This window comes from Zophobas morio, unplaced genomic scaffold, assembly GCF_036711695.1.
Source record: "Zophobas morio isolate AGI-343-1 ecotype UQ-CSIRO unplaced genomic scaffold, CSIRO_AGI_Zmor_V1 ptg000011l, whole genome shotgun sequence".
In the NCBI taxonomy this organism is placed as follows: Eukaryota; Metazoa; Arthropoda; class Insecta; order Coleoptera; family Tenebrionidae; genus Zophobas; species Zophobas morio.
The window spans coordinates 23,909,834-23,929,718 of NW_026972116.1; the positions used below are offsets into that span (position 1 = coordinate 23,909,834).

The 19,885-nt window shown below is 30.3% G+C and overlaps 1 protein-coding gene across 1 annotated transcript; it reads right to left on the reverse strand.

The window, feature by feature from the left end:
- Positions 1-19,166: 19,166 nt before the first annotated feature.
- Positions 19,167-19,643, reverse strand: LOC135126584 (histone H2B-like). The gene has a single exon (XM_064052611.1). It carries the CDS (start codon positions 19,618-19,620, stop codon positions 19,243-19,245), a length of 378 nt encoding a protein of 125 aa, XP_063908681.1. The 5' UTR covers positions 19,621-19,643; the 3' UTR covers positions 19,167-19,242.
- Between the last annotated feature and the right edge of the window lie 242 nt (positions 19,644-19,885).

Here is a 19,885-nt window from a genome sequence, read left to right on the forward strand (position 1 = left end):
CGGTGTTTGATTGATAGGCTCTCGGTGTCCTCTCCACTAAAACAGTTAACAAGGAATCTTCTGCATTAATTCCCGCTCCCACGCCGCAAAAAGCCGGCGTCCCACTCCGCGTACGGAGTTTTTAAGAAATTGCCTGTGAAGGGATCAGCGCGATTTATCCGAAATCTGATTATGGAAGATTTACAGTGGCAACGTAAAAATGAAAACACTAATCATACCACCCAAACAGGCGTCTTTGTGTGAGATAGAATGGCGGGCGATTTAGAAAGCCGTTATCGCTGCTTAACAATTCTGTTTCAATTTTCTATCCAGCGTTGCTGATTTATAATGATCGGCTATTACTTTCACCATCGTTGCTGCATAGCTTGCACTAGTGGGCCGCTCCCAGTTATCGGTCCAAGTGGTTATGGTGTATTAAGAGTGCAATAAATTTTATCAGTTCGCTGAGATAATTCACGAAAATTTATTGAGTCTGGGGCGATTTTTGTAGGTTGTAACAATGAAGGGTGGAACAAAGGTTAAACGTCTCTGGACGGGGTTTATGATTCAGTGGTGGAGATAAATTTGGCCCTTTGTGTGAGACTGTATGAGCGCAGCATAATCAAGCAAGACTCGAATGAACACGTAATCAGCAGACTAAGCGCGCAACGCCACCTGATTAGACGGTCACTTATCTTACGATTAACGAATTCCACCACATATTTAATACTAGTTTAGCAGTTAGAAAGAGGTGAAGTTGTAAAATAGTGGCGCATAGATAATAATAATAATTTTCAAATTTTCTGTGTTATATAGAAGAAACTTTGGAATTTAGATGATAACTCTAAGATTTGTCTCTGAGTGTGTGAGTGTTTATGACAAACTGAATTTAGATAGTGCTGGTTTAAATTAACTAAGCATATAATAAGCAGTTTGGGGTCAATCCCTTACCGTCTACCAATTTAATTAATGTATTAATTAGTTAATTCTCTTTTGGGACATACACTTGCGTTTAAATATGGAAGAGGTCATTAGCAGTGCTGAAATATTTCGCAGAACTAAAATACACGTGACATTTTTTGTCCATTTTTGGGGAATACTTTTAATATTTCGGAAATTCATAAAGATACAAATTTCGTCACTAATATTTTCCATAAAAGCTATGACCCATTTTTTGTTAATTAGTTTAGTGTATATTGTTCTAAAGCTATTAAAAAGAACTTCCCTTGTCTCTGCAGCACAAATCATAAAACAAGTTCTCATTCTTAAATAAATTATTAAATTGGATTCCACGAATTATTTTTATATTGTGAAATTTTCTAATAATTTCAAAATCTTCAAACCACAGGCCTTCAAGATCCTTCCACATTCTCTTAAAAAAGATAATTCTATCAAATTTTGTCAAAAAGAAAACACCAGGACCGTGAAAATTAAAAATACACTTGGACACTAAAATCTTCAAAAGTAAAAGATCAGGAAATTTGGAGATTTTTTTGGATTCATAAAAATACTATAATTTACACTGGTGATTTTCGAAGGTGCTCGACAAAATATCAAAAATTTCACTGAAATCTTGATTTATATTGAAAATCTTTTTCGAAAGGCTGTGTAAAAATTAACAAAAATTCTGAATTGAATCTAAAAATAATGTTTTGATGATCCCGGACCAAGATTTTCGAAATATTCTGTTGGAAAATCGGATTTTTAAAAACTCCTGAAGATTATCATTTTGCCTACTGGCGTTTTGTTAAAAATGGTATGAATTTACAAAGAAATGAAGCGAAAAAATTCGGTCGTGGAAGTTGAAATATTAGGTAATTTTTGACAGAAGGAAATAAATAAAACCAAAAAACAAAAAATTCCAAACAAATAAAAAGAAATGAAGTAATATTTCAAAAAAACGAGCTGCAGAATTTTTGTAAAAATAAAATTTAGAATTTTTAAAATAAATTAAATTTAAAATTTTGAAAATAATTTTAGAATAGAACGTCCCAGCTATACACACGGGAAAATATTGACACGAAGAAATTAGTCTCCCGTTTCCGCCTGTCTGTCTGTCTGTTAGGTGTCTGTATCCATTTTTATTAGACATGTAATCTCCGAAACTGTTGGACCGATTGTTGTCAAATTTTGTATTTGAATAAGAAATATCATCTAGATGGTTAAGTGCTAACCAAAATTTTACTAATCATCCCCACCAACAATTTGTAGATGTCATTTCAAAGAATTCTATGTTTATTTAACTATCATTTCTTAGATTTTATATCACGATTTTTTGTTTTTTTTGGTTTCCTTTATTTTTCAATGGTTCTTTTGATTTTATAATTTTTCGTATATTCAAATTTTCAAATTTTAAGTTTTTCAGTTTTGCAATTTTTGGAGTTCCAATTATCCGATTTACCGATTTCTTTACTTTTCAATATTTTTATTTTATAATAAGTATATTTCGTTTTTTCAATTTTTCGTTTTCCTCATTTTTCAAGTTCTTCATTTTTATTTTTGATTTTCTCGATTTTTTGATTTTCATTTTCTCGATTTTATATCACAATTTTTCGTTTTTTCCTGTCGTTTATTTTTTCAATGTTTCTTTCGATTTTATGATTTTTCGTTTATTCAATTTTTAAATTTTCCAATTTTGTAATTTTTGGTTTACCAATTATCCGATTTTCCAATATCCTTAATTTTCAATATTTCGATTTTATAATATAAATATTTTATTTTGTTCAATTTTTCGTTTCCTCAATTTTTCATATTATTCCTTTTTATTTTTGATTTTTCCGGTTTTTTATTTTCATTTTCTCGAGTTTATATATCATTTCTTGTTTTCTCATTTCCTTTATTTATCCGATGTTATTTTGGATTTTATAATTTTTCGTTTATTCAATTTTTTAAAATTTCAGAACATGATTTTTTTTATTCTCTGAATTTTTGTTTTTTAAATTTTTCAATTTTTCAATTTTTGGAATTCCAATTACCCTATTTAGGTATAGATTTCTTTAATTTTCATGTCACGATGTTATAATTATTTTTTACAAATGGTTTTTTCTGTTTTTCATTTAATCAATTTTTCAAGTTCTTCCCTTTCATTTTTGATTGTCCCGAATTTTTAATTTTAATTTTTTCGGTTTTATATCACAATTGTTCGTTTTTTCACGTTCTTTACTTTTTCTATGTTTCTTGCAATTCGTTTATTTAACTTTTCAAATTTTCAATGTATGTTTTTTCAATTCCTCAATTTTACAAGTTTTCAGTTTTTCAAGTTATCCGATTTTCCGATTTCTTTAATATTCAATATTTCGAATTTACAATATATATTTCGTTTTTTTTTATTTTGCACTTTTCGATTTCTAAGTTTCTCAATTTTTAATTTTTCGATTTTTGAATTTTAAGTTTTTTCAATTTTTCAACTTGATTTCCAATTTTTAGATTTTTGAAAGTTTTCATTTTATACTTTCACGTTTTTTCATTTTCGATTTTTCAATTTTACAAATTTTTTGATTCGAAAAGTTAAAAATTGAAAAATAGAAAAATCCCAAAAAATTGAAACCAAAAACTGAAAAATTGGAAAACCCAAAAATTGTGAAATCGGAAAATAATAGAATCGTCAAAATTGTGAAGTCGAAAAATTGGAAGATCAAAATTTTGAAAAATTAAATATGGAGAAATTGAAAAATAAAATATCGGAAAATTGAAAAATCGAATAAATGAAAAAGTTTTAAAAGACAATAATAATTTAAAAATCATAATTATTATTAAACATAGAAACTAGAATAATTCCAGATCAGAAATTGAAGAAATGAAAAATTAAAAAACTGAAAAATTGACAAACCGAAAAATTGAAATGAAAATAAAAGATCGAAACGAAAATTTGCAAATCGAAACATCGAAGACATGAAAAACTGAAAAATTGAATAATTTAAAAATTGAAAAACTGAAAACTCTCGAAACTGCAAATCGAAAAATTGCAAAATCTAAAAATTATAAGTTGGAAAATCGAAAAACCGAAAAATTTAAAAACGGTAGCTCGAAGAGTTGCATGTTGTAAAATTGAAGAAACAAAAAAATGAAAAATTGTAAAAAAACGAATCAAAAAATTGAGGAAATGAAGAACTAAAGAAATAAAAAATATGCTACATGGAAAAACTAAAACTCGACAAACTTATAAATCGCATAAAAGTAAAAAATAGAAAATCGGAAAATTGTACAATCGAAAATTATAGAATCGTCAAAATTGTAAATTCGAAAAATTGAAAAAGTAAATATCGAAAAATAAAAAAATTAAAAATTGAAAATTTAAATAATTAAAAAATTAAAAATTGGTCTCAAGGGTTTAGACAGTACTTCCCTCGCTGTCGGAAACGTGACGACTATTATGTTTTTTTTTCGCAGTAGATTTCATTTTTTTTTTAGTCACCCGGTATATGCAAATTCAAAATATATGAATGGAATGATAAATTGCAAGTACAAACTCATCATATTTTGTATATTCTAGATAGGATTTATTCGGCAAACTTTTGAGCTGACGACATCAGTTTTTTGTAGGAGATAACCAAATATATTTTGACTAAAACTTTATTATGCTCTTTAAAACCTTAAAACATTTGAAGATTTCAAAACATTCGGTTCTGGAGTTCCTGATTAAATCAATAAAATACATTTACCCATTCATTAATTTTTTTGGGTCACCCTGTATATGCAAATCCAAAAACTATGAATGGAATAACAAATCTCAAGAAAAGACTCATCATATTTTGTACATTTTAGATACGATTTAATTAGCAAAATTTTGTGGTGACGTCATAAATTTTTTAGGGGGCGATGAGCAAATACATTTTGATCAAAAACTTACCATGCTTATGATAACTATAAAACACCTTCAAGATTTCAAAGCATTCGGTTTTGTAGTTCCTGAATAAATCAATAAAATCAATTTACGCATTCATTAATTTTTTTGAGTCACCCTGTATATGCAAATCCAAAAAATATGAATGGAGTGATATATCACAAGCACAGACTCATCATATTTTTTACATTTTACATAGGATTTATTTGGCAAACTTTTGAGCTGACGTCATCACATTTTTAGAGGGGATAACCAAATATATCTTGAGTAAAGATTTATGATGCTCTTTATAGCCTTAAAACATCTGCAACATTTCAAAACATTCCGGTTAGCAGATTCAAAATTAAATTGCAAATTGTTGTTTTATAATTTTGATTTTTTTTTCCAAAAATCTGGACGTTTCGGGTAAAAACTCAATTCGGAGTCGTAAACTACATGCTTAGGACTACATTATTTTATACAATTTAAAACCCATTTACTATGTACAATGTTGAAGTGACGTCATCACATTAGTGGTGGGGATGATTAGACAAATTTTGGTTAGCGTTTTACCATCTACATGATATTCCTAATATAACTACAAAATTTCACAACAATCGGTCCAGTACCTTCGGAGATTATCTATCTAATAAAAATCCGGGACGGCAGACAAACGGACAGACGGACAGACAGACGGAAATGGGAGATCTATTTCTTCGTCTTCTAGGGGTCATGAAAGATCGAGAAAACGTAAAAGTAGAGAGTCGGCCGACGGACTCGATTACAATACTTCCTTTGCTTACGCTCGGGAAGTAAAAATCGGTGTGAAATGCGAATTTTTGAAAATTTAAAAATTTTCGATATTTCAACGGTCGATTCTGGAAGAACGTTTGCAGTTATCAAAGAACCGATGCCGGAATTGATTTCTAGAGCTTGAAATCTGTAAGAAAATGTGTTTAGTTAAGTTTCGAAAAAGTCAAAATTTTAGCGAAATTTGAACTAAAATATTTCATTTTTTAAAAAGTTGCCTAAAAATTATGAAAAAATTCAGGGACGTAGATCTCGACGCGCTGATTCCAAAAATATAGCATGTTGATGGTCACGAAGCAATATTTTCGAAAAAATCGGTGGGAAATGCGAATTTTTTAAAAGTTCAAAAATTTCGTTATTTCAACGGTCGATTCTGGAAAAACGGTTGCAGTTATCAAAGAACCGATGCCGGAGTTGAGCTGTAGAGTTCGAAATTTGCAAGAAAATGTGTTTAGTTAAGTTTCAAAAAAGTCAAAATTTTAGCGAAATTTGAGGAAGGGTGGACCATTAAATAATTTAAATTTTTAAAATGTATCCTAATAATTATGAAAAAATTCAGGGACGTATATTTATTGTAAAATCCTTATTTTTCTACGAAAAATTACCATGAATTTGCCAAGAAATGAACCGAAAATAACTTCGGGAGTTCTAAATCTATAAAGAAAAACCTATTTGAGTAATTTTTGAAGATGTTCTAAAAAAAATTTTGATCTCTGTTGAAAAAAGTTTTGGAAAAATTGCCTGAAATAAAAAAAAATTTGGACATTGATAGCTCACGACGAGCTGAATCTAAAAACAACGCGTGTTGATGACCCGGAGCAAGATTTTCAAGATATTCGGTTGGCAATTCCAACTTTTTAAAAATCAAAAATCTGACACCTTTCATATTGGCGATTCTGGAGAAATGGTAGGAGTTTTCTAAGAAATGAAGTCAAAAATAACTTCTGGTTGTCGAAATCTATAAAAGCTTCTTTTTAGTAGTTTTTGAGTGTGCGTTAAGAAAGTTCAAAATTTCACAAAAGAGGTTATTGAAAAATTGAGCTTTTAGAAAAGTTTAACCATTTTGCTTTACGAAATAAAATTGTAAAAGTCATATATTTTCATGGAAATAAACTGGTGGTAAATATATAGAATATTTTTGTTTATTAGGACTTAACTCTTTAAAATTCTAACTGTAAACGACAAAATCCAAGATAAAAAATTGACGACTATTAACACTTAATGAACTCAAAGACTTAACCACATTAACCTGACTCTTCCTCGGCAATTATTCTCAACTCCGTTAAATACTCTCTGCTAACAAATAAATCTTGTAGGTGTATACAGTGCACTTTCGCAGTACGTAAATCGCCGTCTTTTTGGCTCCATTCCTCGAAGTAAACACTACACGATTTATAAGCTGAGTCAACCAGTATTAATGAATAAGTTAAAATTCTGTTCGAACCGCACTCGACAGGCAATCTTTCAGTTGGTGAGTGAAGACCAAAAATAGAAGAAGCAACAGATTTACAAGATAAATAACACGGATTGAGTGAAATGTCGATTACACCGTGCACTAGTTTCAACCAGAGCATCGTGAAAAATTTGCAGATTAGTACACGCACTGACAGATTTAATAGCTAGAACTAAAAACATTGAATTATTACAATCATTAAGTAAATGGTTTCCGGGTGACGTCCCGCTCGTATACGTTTTCATTTTCCGATTTTAATTTCTTTCAGTCCGTATTTCTAAGAAACATTTGCGTTACAATTTACTAAATTAGAAATGAAAATGCGAGCCGAAATCGAGGGTTAGAAAAACCCGAACGGTAATGGTTTTTTGCATCACTCAAACCAACTTTTTGTGCATAAAACAAAACTAGAAATATTCCTGACATAAAATATGTTCACTAAGTATGTCGCTGACCATCTCGTGTTCCTGCACATCCCGCTTATTTATTTCCTGCATACCTGTGCAGGTGCGCCTCTTCACAACGGCTGTCTGCGCTTTGAAAGCATTCATATGTTACTCTCCGTCGTCGATATGAAACTGCAGCTCCGGCAGCAACTAACCGTCAAAAATGCTCCAGTGAATATCTGAAGTAACGCAGCTCCTCTCCGAATTCCTGCAAAGAAAAATTTAATAGCATTAAGAGCGAAAGCCTCCACTACACGCCAAGCGAATCAATTTATGCGTCGACATGCAAACGTTGTTTATGTGACAGGTGTTTTCGTTTTCGTACTTTTATTGTGGTTTGCATTCGTATTTGGAGCACGAAAGTACAATAACGTTGAAAGAGTTGTCATTTTATTTGAGCTTTTCGGGCCGTACCACTGGCCTCATCACGAACGGGAAATAAGTATAAATACGTCGCTATAAGTCCTTTCGGAAGGCTTTACTGATAGGGATCAGTCATCCAGGACGTTATTTATTTAATCGTATTCACGAACTTGACTCGCAGATATCGGGTATTTATTGTTGTGCGGATGTTTTACTGATATTTTGTTGAGGGAATTTTACGACTTGTGTTTTAATTGACGTCGGAAAAGTACGGCTGAAATATGAAACCGCAACACTTCCGGAATATATTAGTGCAAGGTTGTTTAACTTCGTTCTAAATTGTTCCTTTTTTTAGACAGTCGTTCTCATATTTATTTGGCCAGATTCTGCTCATTGAGATGGATATTCTAAATTTTTTGTAAATCTTAGGCAAGTTTGTTGAAAGCTGAATTTTTCAATATTTCAATTTTTTGTGAAATTTTTTAACCTTCCTAAGGCACTCTCAAAAATTACTTAAAGAGAATTTTTTATAGATGTCGACATCCAGAATTTATTTTCGACTTCATTTCTTTTAGAAATTTCCCCCATTTCTCCAGAATCGCCAACATGAAACATGCCAGGTTTTCGTTTATTAAAAAGTTGGAATTTCCAACTGAATATTTAGAAAATCTTGATCCGGGATCATCAAGACGCTATGTTCTTAAATTAAGCTTGTCGAGGTCTATGCCCTAGAATTTTTGCTGATTTCAGTCAACTTTTCCAAAAAACTTTTCAACGCAATTCAAAATTTCAATGAAATTTTGGCAAATTCGAAAGTGTTCAAATAAATATTTATTTAAAATAGTTTAAAAAACCCCTTTAAGTAATTTTTGAAGGTGGTCAAATATTTATTTTTAACATTTTTTCAAAAACTTCAATACAATTCCAAATTATTCGGCTTAATTTCTTGGCAATTCAGACCAGAATCGCCAGTATGAAGTTTGTCAATTTTTGGATTTTTTTAAAAAATTTGATATTCAAATCGACTATTTTGAAAATCTTGGCTTTGAATCTTCAACACGCCAGATTTTTAGATTCGGTTTATTGAAATCGACATTACAGGTTTATTTTTTAATTTTTAAGCACCTTTTCTAAAAGCTCAATTTTTCAAGAGCCGAATTTTTAAAATTTTTAAACTTTTTTGAGGCCCTGTCAAAAATTACTTGAAGAGAAGTTTTTTATAAATTTCGACATCCAGAATCGCCAAAATGGAACTTTTTATATATTTTTTTCCTTATGAAGTTGTAATTGTGAACCAAATATTTCGAAAATCTTGGTGTGGATCATCTGAAAGCTGAATTTTTCAATAAAGCCATTTTTGAAATTTTTAAACTTTCCTAAGGTACTCCCAAAAATTACTTAAAGAGTTTTTTTTTATATATTTCGACATCCAGAAATTATTTTCAACTACATTTCTTATAAAACTTCCACCATTCACCCCGAATCGCCAATATGAAACTTGTTATTTTTTTTCCTTTTGAAGTTGTAATTGTGAACCAAATATTTCGAAAATCTTGATGTGGATCATCAACATTGTAGGTTTTTGAGGTTAAGGTCGTCTAGAATTATTTGTTGATTTCAGCCAAATTTTCGAAAAGACTTCAATCAAATTCAAATTTCAATGGAATTTTGACAGTTATTCGAACACTTTCCAAAATTATTTAAAAACATTTTTTCTTTCTAAATTTCGGCCTTCAGAAGTTATTTTTGGTTTAATTCCTTGGCAAATTCATACTATTTTTGCAGAATCGGTATGAAATATTGAAATTTTTAAGATTTTTTAAAAATTTAATATTCAAATACAATATTTCGAAAGTTTTGTTCCCGAAAATTCAACACGCTACATTTTTAGATTCGGTTTATTGAAATCGGCATTATAGATTTTTTTTTGATTTCTAGGCAATTTGCTAAAAGCTGAATTTTTCAATAACCCCATTTTTGAAATTTTTAAACTTTTGTGAGGTACTCTTAAAGATTGCTTAAAGAACTTTTTTTACAGATTTCGACATCCAGAAGTTATTTTCGACTTCATTTCTTATAAAACTTCCATCATTGCTCCAGAATCGCCAATATGAAATTTGTTATATATTTTTTTCTTATAAAGTTGTAATTTTTAACCAAATATTTCGAAAATCTTGGTGTGGATCATCAACATTGTAGGTTTTTGAGGTTCAGGTCGTCTAGAATTATTTGTTGATTTCAGGCAAATTTTCGAAAAAACTTTTCAACCAAATTTAAATTTCAATGAAATTTTGACAGTTATTCGAACACTTTCCAAAATTATTTAAATACATTTTTTCTTTATAGATTTCAACCTTCAGTAGTTATTTTTGATTTAATTATTGGCAAATTCATACTATTTATGCAGAATCGGTATAAAATATGGAAATCTTTAAGATTTTTTAAAAATTTAATATTCAAATCTAATATTGAGAAAGTTTTGATCCCGAACCTTCTACACGCTATATTTTAAGATTCAACCCAGCGAAATCGATATTCCAAATTTGGTTTTTTTTTTAATTTTAGAGAACTTTGCTAAAAATTAAAAAATTGGAATTTTCAACCGAATATTTCAAAAATCTTGGTCTGGGATCATCAACAGACTATGTTCTGGAATTTTTGCTGATTTCAGTCAACTTTTCCAAAAAACTTTTCAACGCAATTAAAAATTTCAATGAAATTTTGGCAAATTCGAAAGTGTTCAAATAAACATTTATGTAAAATAGTTTAAAAAATCCCTTTAAGTAATTTTTGAAGGTGTTCAAATATTTATTTTTAACATTTTTTCAAAAACTGTTCAATACAATTCCAAATTTTAATGAAATTTTTTACATTTATCCGAACACCTACGAAGATTAGTTAAAGATATTTTTTCTTTATAGATTTCGATCGACAACAGCTATTTTCGGCTTAATTTCTTGGCAACTCATACCAGAATCGCCAGTATGAAGTTTGTCAGTTTTTGGAGTTTTTTTTAAAAATGTGATATTTAAATCGAGTATTTTGAAAATCTTGGCATTGAATCTTCAACGCGCCACAGTTTTAGATTCGGTTAATGGAAATCGACATTACAGGTTTTTTTTTTAATTTTTAAGCACCTTTTCTAAAAGCTGAATTTTTCAATAGCCGAATTTTTAAAATTTTTAAACTTTTCTAAGGCCCTGTCAAAAATTGCTTGAAGAGAAGTTTTTTATAAATTTTGACAGTTATTTGAACATTTTCGAAAATTGTTTAAATACATTTTTTCTCTATAGATTTCGACCTTCAGAAGTTATTTTTGGTTTAATTCCTTGGCGAATTCATACTATTTTTTCAGAATCGGTATGAAATATGGAAATCTTCAAGATTTTGTAAAAATTTAATAATCAAGTCCAATCAGGAAATCTGCAAGATTTTTTAAAAATTGAATTTTTAAATCCAATATTTCGAACTTTCAAAACGCGACATTTTTGGATTCAACTCATCGAGATCAAATTTCAGATTTTATTTTTGAACTTTTAGGTAAATTTGAAAAAAGCTCAATTTTTCCGTAATTAATCTCTTTTGTGAAATTTTTTAACTTCTCTAAGACACTCTCAAAGATGTCTTAAAGAGATTGTTCTATAGAATTCGACATCCAGAAGTTATTTTCGTCTTCATTTCTTCGAAAACTGCACCATTCCATCAAAACCTATAGTATGAAACACGTCAATTCTTGTTTATAAAAATTTGGAATTTCCAACTGGATATTTAGAAAATACGGGCCCGGGATCATCAACACGCTGTTTTTTAAATAAAGCTCGTCGAGATCTATTATGTCCTAGAATTTTTTTATGATTTCAGGCAACTTTTCCGAAAAATGTTTCACTACAAATCCACATTTTAATGAAATTTTTGACATTTATCCGAACACCTTTGAAACTTATTTAATGAAGTTTTTTCATTATAGATTTCGACTTTCAGAAGTTGTTTTTGGCTTAAACCCTTGGCAAATTCATACCAGCTTTGAGGAATGTTTGTTTAAAATCTCAATTTTTCAATAGCGAGTCAATTTTGTGAAAGTTCTGAACTTTCCTAAAACACTCTCAAAAACTACTTAAAGAGACATCATTTCTTAGAAACTTCCATTATTTCTTCAGAATATTTCGTTTATTAAAAAGTTGCAATTTCCAACTGAATATTTAGAAAATCTTTGTCCGGGATCATCAAGACGCTATGTTTTTAAATTTAGCTCGTCGAGAATTTTTTGATTATTTCAAGCAACTTTTCCAAAAAATTTTTCAATACAAATCCAAATTTAATGAAATTTTTGATATTTATTCCAACCCCAATGAAGGTTACTTAAAGATGTTTTTCTTTACAAACTTCGATCTTCGGCTTAATTTCCTGTCAATTCATACCATTTTCCCAGAATCGCCAATACGAAGTACGTAAATCTTTAGAATTTTTTAAAAATTCGATATTTAGGACGAATATTTTGAAAATATTAGCCTCGAACCTCCAACACGCTTCATTTTTAGATTCAGTTTATTGAAATCGACATTACAGATTTTTTTTTAATTTCTAGGCAATTTGCTAAAAGTTGAATTTTTCGATAACCCCATTTTTGAAATTTTTAAACTTTTCTAAGGTACTCTCAAAAATTACTTAAAGAGATTTTTTTTTATAGATTTCGACATCCAGAACTTATTTTCGACTTCATTTCTTATAAAACTTCCACCATTGACCCAGAATCGCCAATATGAAACTTGTTATATATTTTTTTCCTTATGAAGTTGTAATTTTGAACCAAATATTTCGGAAATCTTATTGTAGATCATCAACATCATAGGATTTTGAGGTTCAGGTCGTCTAGAATTATTTGTTGATTGCAGGCAAATTTTCGAAAAAACTTTTCAATGAAATTCAAATTTCAATGGAATTTTCACAGTTATTCGAACACTTTACAAAATTATTTAAATAAATTTTTTCTTTATAGATTTCGCCATTCAGAATTTATTTTTGGCTTAATTTGTTGACAAATTCATACGATTGGTTTTAGGTAACTTTACTCAAGCTCATTGCCCCATTTTTGAAATTTTTGAACTTTTCTAAGGACTCTCAAAAATTGCTTAAAGAGATTTTTTTTTAGATTTCGACATCCGGAAGTTATTTTCGACTTCATTTCATTCGAAACTTTTACCATTTCTCCAGAATCTTCAATACAAAACATACTAATTCTTTGATATTTAAACAGTTGGAATTACCAACCGAATAGTGACCTGGGATCATCAATACGCTGTTTTTAGGTTCAACTCGTCGAGATCAATGTCCTAGAATTTTTTGTTGTTTTCAGGCGACATTTCCAAAAAACTTTTCAGTACAAATTCCGATTTTAATGAAATTTTGACATTGATTCGAACACCTTAGAAAATTTCTTAAAGGGGTTTATTCTTTCTAGATTTAGACATCCAGACGTTAGTTGTGGTTAATTTCTTGGCTGATTCATATTATTTTTTCAGAATCGCAAATGTGAAATATGAAAATTTGAAGGATTTTTTAAAAATTTAATTTTCACAACGAATATTTCGAAAAACTGAATTCAGAACCTTCAATCAACTCGCATCATTTTTAGATTTAGCTCATCGCGATCGATATTCCATATTTTTTTGTGAATTTTTAGGGATCTTTGCTAAAAGCTTAATTTTTCAAGAGCTTCTTTAGTGAAATTTTTGAACTTTCGTAAGGCTTCTTAAAAATTCTCAGAAGTTTTTTTAGACTTCATTTTTTAGAGAACAGTCATCATTTTTCCAGAATCACCAATATAAAACATGTTAATTTTTTTATTTTTAAAAATTTAGAATTTTCAACCGAACATTTCGAAAATCTTGGTGTGAATCATTAACACGCTGTTTTCAGATTCGGCTCGTCGACATCTATGTCCTAGAATTTTTTCTTGATTTTAGGCAACTTTTTCAAAAAACTTTTCAATGCAAATCAAAAAAATCACTGAAATTTTGACATTTATTTGAACACCTTCGGAAATTACTTACAGAGTTTTTTTCTTCATAGATTTCGATGTACATTATCTTATTTTCGGTTTAATTTCTTGACCAATTCATACTATTTTTCCAGAATCGCCAATGTGACATGGAAATATTTAGGATTTTATAAAAATTTGATTTTCAAATCGAATACATCGAATATCTTGGTCCACCATCTTCAACACGCTACATTTTTAGATTTGGCTCATTGAGATCGACATTTAAAATTTTTTTGTGAATTTTGTGGCAACGTTGCTGAAAGTTTAGTTTTTCAATAGCTTTTCTGAGGTAAGTTCAAAAATGTCTTAAAAAAATTTTTATTCGTAGATGTCGACATCCAGAAGTTACTTTTGACTTAATCTCTTCGAAAAAATCTTTGTACAGGATGATCAATAGGCTATGTTTTTACATTCAGCTTGTCGAAATCTATGGTCTGGATTTTTTTTGTTAATTTCACGCAACTTTTTCAAAAAACTTTCCAATACAAATCCAAATTGCAATGGAATTTTAGACATTATAAAAGCACGTTCAAAAATTACTTAAAGAGATTTGTTTGGAAATTTCGATATCCAGAAATCATTTTCCACTTCATTCTTCGAAAACTGCTACCATTTCTGCAGAATCGCCAATATGAAACACGGATTTTTTTTTTGGTTTTCAAAAAATCAAAATTTCCAACCGAATATTTTGAAAATCTCTCAAAATTTTTTGTGAATTCTTAGATAACAATGAAAAAATAATCATTTTAAAAATCGAACAAGTGCTAAGCAAGCATTTTGACCTTCTTATTTTCTCGAGCCTTAGTTCTGCACTACTGATGGAGAAAAAGTTAAATAGATACTCTAGAATGTCAGAATATGTTTCGGTAATTAGATACAGCGATTATTTTTAGGTCAGTGTGCCGAAAATCACAATTTTGCATCAACTGTAATTATTACAGTAGGAATCTTGTAATGTAATTTAGGTTAATAAACGCTGAACTGTATTACCTTTGACTGCTGTTTGAGTTGGAATTTGATAAAGGGCACAGAGCTAATTAACGTTCCATTGTAATATGAACATTATTACCACAATTATTGTTTGTTCAAAAAAACGCGTTAGCAGCTTTCGCTGTTTGAACGGAATCTATTAAAATGCCAATATCTTTTTCTTTCTTTAGCATATCAATCACTTGCCAATAAAGTGAAGAGATGAGTATCAATAAGCGAATTTCATCAATTCAGCAACCACCTGCCTGCTGTTTCATCGATCAATGGAGTGAGCGAAATGAGACAGGACTGCAACACGAAAAACCTCTTTATTATTTGCGCTGTAATTTATGAAATGGATGTGGTTTTCGCTTTATGAAACGGTATTCGATATCATGTTAAGCGCCATTCCCGCTTTTTAATATCGCGCTCGTTCGCAACTTCATCGACGAAAAAACGGTCACACAATTTGCCCTAATTTAACATGCACTTGTCAAATATACTGAACAAACAAGCTCAACCCTTCATCTCTTTATAACCGCTCGAATGCAAAGTTTGTGTGATCCATCTCCATTTCCTACGCCATCCTCATGACAAACTGGTTACTTCAACATGGAGTAAGTTGTTGCGCATCTGCGATTTGTTTGCTTGTTAATTTAATCGTCTTTTAGCAGAAATGGAATTTTGGGTTAGCGTAAACAGGGGTTCGAGATGAAAGTGCAAGGAGTAGATAAATACGTGCCTTAATTACGGAGATGTGACAGGGAGCCGAAAAATCGGGGCGCGAGTCAAACGACGACGAAGGGGTAAAAATAAAAAATATTTTTCTGCATTTTTTTGAACATGGTTTGGAAAACAAGAATAAAAAGATGTTGTGTGAAAATCTAAGAAAATCAAAAAGAGAAAACAATAATAATAATAATGGAATTCTTTAACAGATTTTATTCAAACTTCTACAGATACAGCATATTTAACTGCTTCCAAGAGATACTAATTCTACTCACAACTCTCAAACTTCTACTTCAAACTAGAACTGGTGTACTTGGTCACCGCCTTGGTGCCTTCAGAAACCGCGTGCTTCGCCAGCTCCCCGGGCAGAAGAAGCCTCACGGCAGTCTGAATCTCCCTAGATAATTAATAAATTGCAATAGGATTCCAATCGAAAAATGTCAAAGAGTATCATATTCTGGCTTTCTAGAAAGAGGTCGTATGTTTTTATTTCCCAAAAATTCCCCAAAAAGTATGGAATTTTGTCATGCTGATTCCAAAAACATATTATGTTGATGTTGCCGGTGCGATATTTAATTGTATTCGGTTTGAATTTTTTTTTTGTCAAAAATTTGCATATTTCAGTTAGCGATTTTGGAAAAATAGTAGAAACTATTGAAGAGTTGAATTCGAAACTAATTTCCGAGGTCGAAATCTATCAGAAAATGACTTAGTTAAATTTCGAAAATTGTCCAAAAATAGTCAAAATTTTGGTTTTAAAAAGTTGCCAAAAAATTCCCAAAAAATTGTAGAATATAAAGTTAGTTGTGCTGACTTCAAAAACATAGCGTATTTATGCTCCAGGTGCAACATTTAAAAATATTGGATACGAAAATATATTTTTTTAATCCAAAAAGTTGTGATACATATTTCAACGAGTGATTCTGGAAAAAGGATAGGAGCTATTGATGAAATGGGTCAAAAACTTACTTCGGGAGGTCGAATTATATAAGAAAACGTCTTTAGTTAAATTTCGAAAATTGTCCAAATTTGGGCGAAATTTTCATAGGTATTGAAAAATTTTGATTTTAAAAAAGTTTCCGAAAATTTCCCAAAAATTTCTAGATTGTAGATTTAGTTGTGCTGATTCCAAAAACATAGCATGTTTATGCTCCAGGCGCAACGTTTAAAATTTTTCGAATTGAAAATATATTTTTTTAAATCAAAATGTAATATTTCATTGGAGGATTCTGGAAAAAAGATAGGAGATATTGATAGAATGGGTCAAACGTTTACTTCTGGTGGTCGAAATCTATAAGAATACGTCTTTAGTTAAATTTCGAAAATTGTCCAAAATTGGCCGAAAGTTTTGAAAAATTTTTGTTTTGAAAAAGTTGCCAAAAAATTTCCAAAAAATTCTAGAATAGTGATTTAGTTGTGCTGATTCCAAAAACATAATGTGTTTATGCTCCAGGTGCCACATTGAAAAATATTCGCTTTGAAAATATATTTTTTTTAATCCAAAAAATTGTAATATGAATTTCAATGGATGATTCTGAAAAAATGGTAGGAGTTATTGGAAAAATGGGTCAGAAACTTACTTTTGGATGCCGAAATCTATAACAAAAGGTGTTTAGTTAAATTGAATAAGTGACCGAAATTGTCATAGGTTTTGAAAAATTTTGATTTTGAGAAAGCTGACAAAAAATTCTAAAAAAATTCTGGAATATAGATTTCATTGTGTTGAATACAAAAACGCGCTGTGTTTATGCTTCAGGTGGAACTTCTAATAAAACTTTCTATTTGAAAATTTTTTTTTTTCATCCAGGAAATTGTAATATTTCAGTGAGCGTTTCTAGAAAAATGGTAGGAACTATGGAAGTGATGAGTGCGAAACTAACTTCTGGAGGTGGAAATCTTTAAGAAAATGTCTTTAGTTAAATTTCGAAAATTTTCATAGGTTTTGAAAAATTTTGAATTTGAAAAAGTTGCCAACAAATTCGTAAAAAATTCTGTGATATAAATTTCCTTGTGGTGATTCAAAAAACATGGCGCGTCTATGCTTCAGGCGCAACATTTAAAAAGATTCGATTTGATAATTTACTTCGTTTCTAATCCAAAATATTGTAATATTTCAATGAATGATTCCGAAAAAATGGTAGGAGTTATTGGAAAAATGGGTCAGAAACTTACTTTTGGAAGCCAAAATCCTATAACAAAATGTGTTTAGTTAAATTGAATAAGTGACCGAAATTTTCATAGGTATTGAAAAATCTTGATTTTGAAAAAGCTGACAAAAAATTCTCAAAAAATTCTGGAATATAGATTTCATTGTGTTGATTACGAAAACGTGGCGTGTTTATGCTCCAGGTGCAATTTCTAAAAATTGAAAATTGTTTTTTTTTTATCGAGGAAATTGTAATATTTCAGTGGGCGATTCTAGGAAAATGGTAGGAACTATTGAAGAGATGAGTGCGAAACTAACTTCTGGAGCTAGAAATCTTTAAGAAAATGTCTTTAGTTATATTTCGAAAATTGTCCAAAATTGGACGAAATTTTCATAGGTTTTGAAAAATTTTGATTTTAAAAAAGTTGCCAAAAATTCCCCAAAAATTCTGTGACATAAATTTCGTTGTGGTGGTTCCAAAAACATTGCGCGCCTGTGCTCCAGGCGCAACATTTAAAAACATTCAATTTGAAAATTTATTTTTTTTTAATCCAAAATATTGTAATATTTCTATGAATAATTCTGAAAAAATGGTAGGAGTTATTGGAAAAGTGGGTCAGAAACTTACTTTTGGATGCCGAAATCTATAACAAAAGGTGTTTAGTTAAATTGAATAAGTGACCGAAATTTTCGTAGGTATTGAAGAATTTTTATTTTGAAAAAGCTGACAAAAAATTCTCAAAAAATTCTGGAATATAGATTTCATTGTGTTGATTACAAGAATGTGGCGTGTTTATGCTCCAGGTGCAACTTCTAAAAATATCCTATTTGTAAATATTTTTTTTGCATCCATTAGTATTTCAGTTGGCGTTCCTAGAAAATTGGTAGGAACTATTGAAGAGATGAGTGCAAAACTAACTTCTGGAGGTGGAAATCTTTAAGAAAATGTCTTTAGTTAAATTTCAAAAATTGGCCAAAATTGCCCAAAATTTTCATAGCTCTTGAAAAATTTTGATTTTGAAAAAGTTGCCAAAAAATTCCCAAAAAATTCTGAGATACAAATTTCGTTGTGGTTGATCCAAAAACATAGCACGCCTGTGATCCAGGCGCTACATTTAAAAACATTCGATTTGAAAAATTTTTTTTTTTAATCCAAAATATTGTAATATTTCAATGAATGATTCTGAAAAAATGATAGGAGTTATTGAAATCTATAACAAAATGTGTTTAGTTAAATTGCCTAAAAGTGACCGAAATTTTCATTGGTACTGAAAAATTTTATTTTTCTGCATTTTTTTGAACATGGTTTGTAAAACAAGACTAAAACGATGTTGTGTGAAAATCTAAGAAAATCAAAAAGAGAAAACAATAATAATAATAATAATAACAATGGAATTCTTTAACAGATTTTATTCAAACTTCTACAGATACAGCATATTTAACTACTTCCAAGAGATACTAATTCTACTCACAACTCTCAAACTTCTACTTCAAACTAGAACTCGTGTACTTAGTCACCGCCTTGGTGCCTTCTGAGACCGCGTGCTTCGCCAGCTCCCCGGGCAGAAGGAGCCTCACGGCAGTCTGGATCTCCCTGCTGGTGATGGTGGAGCGCTTGTTGTACTGGGCCAAGTGCGAGGCTTCGGCTGCTATGCGTTCAAAAACGTCGTTGACGTAGCTGTTCATGATGTTCATGGCCTTGCTGGAAATGCCGGTGTCAGGGTGGACTTGCTTCAGGACCTTGTAGATGTAGATGGCGTAGCTTTCCTTCCTCCTCTTCTTCTTCTTTTTGTCGGTTTTCGAGATGTTCTTCTGGGCTTTGCCGATTTTTCGGCCGGTTTTTTCACCGATTTTTGACGACATTGACGTACGAGTGGATTGGAAAATTTATGAAAGTAAACAAGTTTGTTTTCAAGCCTGCTTTGTTTATGTTCTGGAGCTATTTTCGGTTATAAGAAGGGTAATGTTGGGGTAATTTGTTTTTATGAAGGTGAAGTGCAAAAGTTTTGACATTAACATATTTATGAACTCAGTTTGGAGTAAATTAGAGGGAATAAATTTAGTAGAAAATTAATAATGTGTTTTTGGGGAATTTTATTTTGTAAGCTTTTCCAGTTTTTGTACCAAC

Coding starts and splice junctions, on each gene's coding strand:
- LOC135126584 (XM_064052611.1), bottom strand. CDS start 19,620: ATGTCGTCAAAAATCGGTGAAAAAACCGGCCGAAAAATCGGCAAAGCC.